Source organism: Etheostoma spectabile, chromosome 6 (assembly GCF_008692095.1).
Source record: "Etheostoma spectabile isolate EspeVRDwgs_2016 chromosome 6, UIUC_Espe_1.0, whole genome shotgun sequence".
Lineage (NCBI taxonomy): Eukaryota > Metazoa > Chordata > Actinopteri > Perciformes > Percidae > Etheostoma > Etheostoma spectabile.
This window is the reverse complement of record NC_045738.1, coordinates 2,652,862-2,661,568: the sequence shown is the minus strand read 5'-3', so window position 1 is coordinate 2,661,568 and position 8,707 is coordinate 2,652,862. Positions and strand designations below refer to the sequence as shown.

Here is an 8,707-nt window from a genome sequence, read left to right as displayed (position 1 = left end):
GTTTTCTTCTGAAGTGGAGAAAACGTCCCGTCGGCGGGACAGTGCTTGTGTAGAGGTTAAAACATAGACTGTAGAGTGTAGGTGCACTGCTGTGTGTGCTTAGTTCAAAATGCCACCTTGCCCATCTGGTCATGTTCTACAATACAAAAACAACCTCATACTTTGGACAAGAACTGAACTTCAAGTATTGTTTTTACTTCCTCTCTTGTAATAAGACAACCAAAACTTCAATACAAAACCCCACAAAATGTGATGCAAATATGGTCTGATGCAGATGTTTAATTTTGCTCTGTCATCATTGACCCAAAATTAAATGACTCACAATTTGAAGTCAAAATATTGAATTACTAATATGTCGGCTTTCATGGACTTGAGCCATCATCAGCTGCATCTCTGCACAGAAGTTCTTATAAATTGTGCTCGGGATGCTGCTGCTGTATCTTTTGAATCACAGTGTACATACAGGACCCTATTTTAACCATCTAAGTACACAGAGTGATGTTGGGACATTGCTATTATGATGGCGGATTTGGTAAGCAAGAAAGAGAGATTTTCAAGTGAAAAATCTCATCTGCTCGTGTGTGTAGTGAAAGCCAGCGAGCGGATCATATCATGATACTATTTCACATTGTAATATATATAAATTGTTTTATCTTGTATCCTTGTGTGTAACAAGCATAGTGTGCGCGCACTGAGCACAAGCCTAGGCACATTTTACAAATATGCTGTTAAAATACCTGAAATGCTGCATTATTGAGTTTAGACCCGGTTGTTGTTGGTCAATGGTGCAATCCCTTTCTGCTGCCTCAAGATAGCAATACGCAAAGAATGCCCCTGAACACACCTCCCTGTAAGACCAGGACGCCCATGGGCGCGCAGATGAGCAGGTGCATTTGCTATTTAAACAAGGTGGGCGCTGAATGGGAAATTGACAACTGCCTTGGTCTTAAACGAGCTAAGACACTTGCCTTGGGCTTTGCGCTGTGCCAGGTGCAAGATAGGACCCACAGAGTGTTTTTTTACAAGGCATTTCATTTCCTTGTAAAATGCTTAACTCAGGAGTCCTGTAACAGCTCCACATGGCCCACTTATTCTACTGGAATTGGCTAAAAGCAACAAGCTGCACAAGTGAACAGAATGTACACAAAGCGGCTGTGCAAAGGCAAGTGACAAATTTATGAAATGCATCCTGCTCAAAGATATGCATAACAGCATGAAAACTTAGACCCAATACAACAAATGCATATTTTGACACATAAAAGCAAACACAATGTACATGCACACCAATGCACACATACATTTTTAATGAAGTGTGTAGGAATAGGGCTGAGCAGAAAGATAAAACAGCTGTTGGTGCTGCTTTGAACTATGGATGCAAGGAGGTCCCAAGATACTTAAACTTATCTGCAACCTAAGAACATTCTGGTTTCCCCAATGTTTCCAAAGACGAGAAAACCCTAGATACCAAGAGTACTAATCATTTGATAAATAACTAACTCAGCAGGGATCCCTTTGGGATGTTTTCTCTCTTCCTCTTATGCAAACTTAGCGGAGAGGATGCTGTTTGTAAGCCATGCTTCCCAATAAAGCAGTTAATACATTTAGCTATATAATGCAAATGCTCACCAAATGTTTAGTTTACAAAAAACATGTTTTTCCATTTACATGAGTCAGAACTGTTGTCTGCAACAAATGCTCGTTTATAACTGCGTATATTCTAAATGTCAGCTCAGCTTACCTCCAAGTATGAAACCAATGTCAAGTAAGCAACCTGACCTTTCTTTGCTCTCAGTGTTTTCCTCCACAGTGTAGAGAAAATGCCGTCAGTCCAGTCATTTGTGGCCACATCCAATCGACCAAACATCTGAGGTGCTGTGATGGCTTTTGGGTTCATGCGCATCTCTTTGTGAGGCTGACCACACTCTGAGAGACATTGACAGAAACATTAACTCCTACTTTTGTAAGGTAAGCATATCTAACACACAAAATGTTTAAAACAAAAACAATAACTAGCACAGTGATCTGTGAGGTGTCTAAAGTTTAAAGGAGTATAAAGACAGAACATGTTTTTGCTTTGTCTATCTCTGTTGCTCACACAGACACACACCTTTCAACATCGGCCAGTGTATCACAAGTTTGTGTCTCTTTTCCTGAACATATTTCGAAACATGCAAAAAAATCCTACCTGTCATAGCTCTCATCAGGGTTTGTATGCAAGTTGTCTTTCCAGCCCCACTGGGCCCCAGGGCCATCATCCCATGTCGGACCCTCTGAGTTTCAAACAGTTGGATGACCTTCAGCTTCCAGGGAGGGTGACTGATCAGATCTGCATCCTCAACCTGAGGGAGCATAATTACAGTATACACAGACTTACCACACTAAGCATTTAAAGTACAAAGCATTTATGACGTGTTCTGGATGATACCATTACAATAGTGTATTGTAATGTACTGACAGAATCAAACATGTAAAAAAGATAGATGCGATATAATTACAACAAGCAGACATTACTGCAGGGATGAAGGCACAAAATGCACCAAAAATGCAAAAACAAGGATATCATTCATTGACATTTTACTTTCCATTATCTCTGCACTGTGTTTGCCACAGTTTGGTTAGGTCCTCGACAAATGGTAACAGACACCATTTGTGAGCCTTTGGGTGCCATCTATTTGAAAGAAGCCTCACAGTCCTGTGTTGTTTTGTCAGATTTTACTCAACTTCCTCAATTCTCTCTCTCTCACACTCTATTTACTTGTCCCTCTGTCCTTCTTCACTCTCTCCCTTTATTCCTCCATCCCTCTCCAAACAGTATTTAATCTCCCTTATAAACAGAGACAAACTCATCAGTCACTCACTTCCCTACTGTACCTGTAAGTCAATGGCAGCCTCTAGTTCAGGGTAGCCTGCTTTATCAAGTTGGATGCCTGGGAAGAGGTCCTCAATCAAGCTCAGGAAGAGTGGCTCATCCTCATCGATCTTAAAAACACAAACATACATATACAGACACGCACAAGTTAGCAACAAACTCAAAAAAAACACTGAGATCTTAAATCTGTTTTTGATCTTCCTGCAATTGTTTATTTCTACTATCTTTGATTACTGATTTTAGATTTTTATTCATTCATTTATTCTTCTTTATTAAATTTTCTGCTGATGAAAATGTATAAAAAAATGTTAATTGTTCTATTATTCAATTTTGTTTTGCAAATCAAAAGTATGCCCCATTGTATTATATTCTGTTCTAGACTTACCAACTTAGATAAGTTCATGTCCCTGAGGACCCTCATGACGATGGTGGACTCTGTGTCACTGGGATTGGCTCGCTTGGCTGCTCCCAGGGTCCGCAGTACTGACAGGATGTTCCGTAGGCCAAAGTCATAGTGAACCTGGACAACCACAAATATTAATTTAGATTCACAGTCATTCATAATTATATGTTAGCAGACAGCTGTGTAAAACTGCCTCTTTATCTATTTTCATACAGTTTCAACAAGCCTTTGCAACACACATTTACACGTATTCTAATAATCTTCACTGCAAATTAAAGGTCCCATGGCATAAAAATCTCACTTTATGAGTTGTTTTAACATTAATATGCGTTCCCCCGCCTGCCTATGGTCCCCCAATGGCTAGAAATGGCGATATGTTTGAACCGAGCCTTGGGTATCCTGCTCTGCCTTTGAGAAAATGAAAGCTCTGTTGTGGGTCTGCTGCCTTTTCTGCCTGTATTGTGGTGATCCCACTCACCGTGTGGCAACATGTTCTGTCCGACCAAAAGACAAGGCTCGTCAGTGAATGTGGGGGTACTGACGAGCCCTATCCCTACTCCTGCACCCACTAAACTCCGTCTCCAGATCCCTGCCACCCTTCAATATGAGGACCTTTCACTGCCCGTCGCGGCTCTTATTGATTCGGGTGCCGAGGACAATTTTATGGACGTTAGCCTAGCCAAGCAAGCCGGTTTGCCTACTGTGCCCATGGAGACCCCATTCCGGGTCACCGCCGTTGATGGCCACACATTGGCCCGTGTAACACACCAGACTGTGCCCGTCACGGTGGTCCTGTCCGGGAACCACCGCGAGACTATGTGTTTCAGGATTATGTCCACCGCTGCCTCCCCGCTTATTCTCGGATTCCCGTGGCTTAAGGTACACAACCCCGTCATTGATTGGCAGCGTCTCACGATCCTTAGTTGGAGTGACCGCTGTCATTCCGTCTGCCTAGGCTCTGCTGTCCCACCTGCCGAACGTGACCCTGCCACGGCGGAGACACCTCCGGACCTGTCTTCGGTCCCTCCCGACTACATGGGTCTTGCGGAGGTTTTCACAAGCCAAAGCCCTATCGCTTCCTCCCCATAGACCTTATGATTGTGCCATTGAACTGCTCCCCGACGCCCCTTATCCCGCTAGCCGCTTGTTTAGTGTGTCTCGGAGCTATGGAGAGGTATATAAGGGAATCCCTATCGTCCGGCATCATCCGTCCTTCTCATCCCCGGTGGGCGGGGTTCTTCTTTTGTGAGAAGAAAGACAAGTCACTGCGCCCCTGTATAGACATCGGGGGCTCAACAACATTACCATTAAGAATAATATCCCCTGCCATTGATTAATTCCACCTTTGAGCCTCTGCAGGCGCCGCTATATTCACCAAACTGGATTTAAGAACGCTTACCACCTCGTTCGTGTCAGGGATTGACGAGTGGAAGACCGCCTTCAAACTCCTCTGGGCACTTTGAGTACCTGGTCATGCCATTCGGACTAACTAATGCTCCACTGTCTTCCAGGCACTGGTCAATATGTGTTGAGGGACTTTCTGAACCGTTTTGTGGTGGTTACCTGGATGACATTCTTGTTTTCTCCTCCTCTCTCTCTCTGACATGTGTGTCCAGCAGGTCTTCAACGCCTCCTAGAGAACAAGCTGTACGTGAAGGCTGAGAAATGCTCCTTTCACCAGCACTCGGTCCCGTTCTTGGGGTTCGTGATCGAGAGTGGACGGTTTCGGCTGACCCAGAGAGACCAGCTGTCGCCGACTGGCCCACGCCTACGACACGTAAGCAACTTCAGCGCTTTCTGGTTTGCTATTTCACCCGAGGTTCATACGTGACTTCAGCCGGGTGGCGGTCCCTCTGACTAAGCTCACGTCCCCCAAGATCCCTTTCCACTGGTCTCCTGCTGCTGAGCATGCTATGTCAACGTTGAAACGGCTGTTTACTTCGCCTCCTGTACTCAAACACCCCGACTGCTCACTCCAGTTTGTGGTGGAGGTTGACGCTTCTGCGTCTGGAGTGGGGGCTATACTGTCTCAACGCTCCACTTCAGACCAGAAGCTCCACCCTTGTGCCTTCATGTCGAAGAAACTGTCCGTTGCCGAGCAGAATTACGACGTGGGGAACCGGGAGCTCCTGGCGGTTAAGCTGGCACTGGAGGAGTGGCGTCACTGGCTCGAGGGTGCGGAGCTGCCGTTCGTAGTGTGGACGGACCACAAAAACCTTGTCTACATCCAATCCACTAAGACTGAACTCACGTCAAGCCAGGTGGGCCTTGTTTTTTGGTCGTTTCAATTTTACCCTTACCTACCGGCCGGGAACACGCAATGTTAAACCCGACGCTCTGTCACGTCTGTTTGACCGCACCGAGGACTCTTCCGAGCCAGAATCGGTGCTGTCACCCTCTCGGGTTGTTGCCGCCGTACGCTGGGAGATCGAATCTCTGGTGAAAGCCGCTCAAGCTACGGATCCTGGTCCCGGAGAAGGCCCCCCCGATCGACTCTTCGTTCCGCAGCCCGTACGGTCTCAGGTATTGCATTGGACACACACTGCACGTTTTGCCTGCCACCCTGGCGTACATCGAACTCTGACTCTGCTGAGGCGACACTTCTGGTGGCCGTCGGCTGAAGCCGATGTCCGGGCTTACGTGGCGGCCTGCACTGTCTGCGCTCGGGGAAAGGCCTCCCACCAACAGCCTGCTGGTCTGCTGCAGCCACTCCCGGTCCCCAGCCGTCCCTGGTCGCATGTGGCCCTGGATTTTGTCACGGGCTTGCCCGTTTCTGGAGGTAATGACACTATTCTCACTGTTGTGGACAGGTTCTCTAAATCTGTCCATTATATTGCATTACCTAAATTACTACAGCCATGTAAACGGCTGACCCGTTGTCCAACATGTTTTCCGTCTCCATGGAATTCCTGTGGACATTGTGTCTGATCGAGGCCCACAATTAATTTCCAGAGTGTGGAAGGAGTTTTGTTCTGCCCTAGGTGCGACCGTCAGCCCTCTCTCTGGATTCTCCTCAATCAAACGGCAACGTCAAACCGAAAGGGCCAACCAAGACCTGGAAACCGCTCTCCGCTGCGTAGCCGCCCAGGAGCCCCCCCGCCTGGGCGTCTCTCCTGCCGTGGGTGGAGTACGCGCATATTCACTGACCTCCTCGCCACCGGTCTCTCCCCCTTTGAGGTGGCTTTGGGTACCAACCTCCGTTATTTCCTGCCCAGGAAGGGAACTGGCTGTGCCGTCAGTGCAGACCACCTGCGTCGCTGTCGTCAGGTTTGGGTCACGGCTCGGAGGCCTTGCTCCAGACCATGGAGCTCCAAGGCGGTGGCGGACAGACACAGGATCCCGACACCCCAGTTCCAGCCAGGCCAGGAGTGTGGCTGTCATCCCGGAACGTGCCGCTGCGCACCAAGTGCGCGAAACTCTCCCCGCGTACTTGGGCCCGTTCGTGGTCGAGCCATCATCAACCCCCGCCGTCCGGCTGAGCTGCCCTGCCATGAGGATCCACCCTACCTTCCACGTGTCCCAGTTGAAGCCGGTGTCTTCCAGTCCGCTTTGTCCTCCTGCTGACCCCGCCTCCGCCTGTCAGGCTTAGACCATCCGGCTTACACAGTCCGTCAGCTCCTGGACGTTCGGCGGCGTGGCAGAGGGTTCCAGTACCTGGTCACTGGGAGGGCTACGGGCCTGAGGAACGGTCTTGGATCCCTCGGCGGTTCATCCTGGACCTCGTTGGTGACCGATTTCCATCGGTCCCATCCGATAGCCTGGCGCCGGGGGCGTCCCTTGAGGGGGGGCTGTGTGGGTCTGCTGCCTTTTCTGTCCCATTCCCCCTCCTTTCCCCTTGTGTCTGTGTTTTCTGTCCACCACTTGAGGGCGTCCTAGAGGTACAAGGTCTACCAGCTCAGCTGCACCACATCACCATCATCTGTCTACCAGCACAGCTGCGTCTCATCACCATCACCACCACTGCAGTATTTATACCCGGGCTGACCACCTCTTCAGCGCCAGTTCGTTACATACTCCCAAGTGGTAACTAGGCCAGTCACTTAGTATCGTTGCTCTACTAAACTTTGCTACTGACAACTTTGTTTCTTGTTCCGTCACAGATATTGTTCCGTCACCACTCTGTGCAGCTTCCCCGGACTGATTACCACTTACACCCACCATCCCTGTTTCTTGGTTTTTGTGTGTTTTTTAGTGGATTAAACCTTTTTGTTACCTTTTCCTGTCTACCTGTTTTGTTCTGTGTTCGGGTCCGACTGAACCCTCAACAAGCTCAGATGAGCTGATCTGGAAACTTGCTCCTTATGAGGTCATAAGGTGCAAGGTAACCTCCCCTCGCCCGCCCAGAGAATTTGGCCCACCCATGAGAGATAGACATCATGGCTTTTAAACAAGCAAAGTGGCAGTTGGTCAAGGCCACACCCCCAACGTTCACCTTGCCCCCCCCCCCCCCCCCCCCCCGTCTCTCCTCCTCAAAAGCTACGACTCAGAAATGGCACATACTACAAAGGTCATTGTGGGACTGGCTCTAGTGGCTGTAATTCTGCACCAAGGCTGAATTTTGGTTAAGAGACTTCAGATATGGTATTAGGGAACCACTAAGGTCTGTATAAAAGCATCCAAAGAGCACCATGTCATGGGACCTTTAAATAATAATGTGGACGAAAGCCTAAGAAATAATTTGACTAAAAACCGAGAACTAACTTTTAGATGAAATACAGACCTGAGTCACATACCATGACCCCTACATTGACCCCATACATTTTGTAATGATGTAACACAAGAAGAAAATGTTTCACATTTTGCACTCCGATCTCATCTATTGTTTACCTGTTTGGACAATTGCTCCTCACACAGCTTGTAAAGAGTGAAGAACTTGCGGGCCAGCTCCATGTTGTCGATAAACCCACAACTGGCCAGTTTTACCCGAATGATGATCTGACGGTCAGGAACCATCATGGCCACAGAGCGGAAGTTGATCTTCAGGTTCTCAGGAAGCTCCTGGCGACCTGCATAACCTGGGTTCTGATTTTACAGGAAAGAGAGGGGAGAAGTGGAGTTTTAAATGGGGGGGGGCTTTAATGACTATTATGAGGAAATGTAATTTTGCATATTTTATTACATACAACATTTAGATCTTAGGTTATGCTATTACAAATAATACATTCAATAAATACAAAAAAGCACATATGGACAACATGAGACAGAATTTGTCCAATTTACCATCTATGTGTGCACGCCTCCTGTTGAGTTTTTATTTGTTTACTCATGTTGGCTATACAAAAAAAAACACAAGTTAATGCTGGAACATCATTAAAGCTCACAGCAAGCGTTAATGAGTTAAATCCCTATGGCCCTCCTCTCCACAGAGCTCGCCTTTGATCACTGTTTCTTTAGTATACACACACACACACACACACACACACACACACACACAC

General features: G+C 47.5%; 1 protein-coding gene across 2 annotated transcripts in view; it reads right to left on the bottom strand.

Annotated features, from left to right (window-relative positions):
• The window catches only part of dnah5 (dynein, axonemal, heavy chain 5), a 120,223-nt gene that overhangs the window by 74,395 nt on the left and 37,121 nt on the right, over positions 1-8,707 (bottom strand). For both annotated transcript variants that reach the window (XM_032517722.1, XM_032517723.1), the window contains 5 exons: positions 8,100-8,294; positions 3,255-3,389; positions 2,872-2,979; positions 2,186-2,339; positions 1,777-1,923 (listed from right to left, as the gene is read on the bottom strand). In XM_032517722.1, the coding sequence (XP_032373613.1) occupies positions 1,777-1,923; positions 2,186-2,339; positions 2,872-2,979; positions 3,255-3,389; positions 8,100-8,294 (739 nt within the window). The remainder of the gene's footprint in view (positions 1-1,776; positions 1,924-2,185; positions 2,340-2,871; positions 2,980-3,254; positions 3,390-8,099; positions 8,295-8,707) is intronic.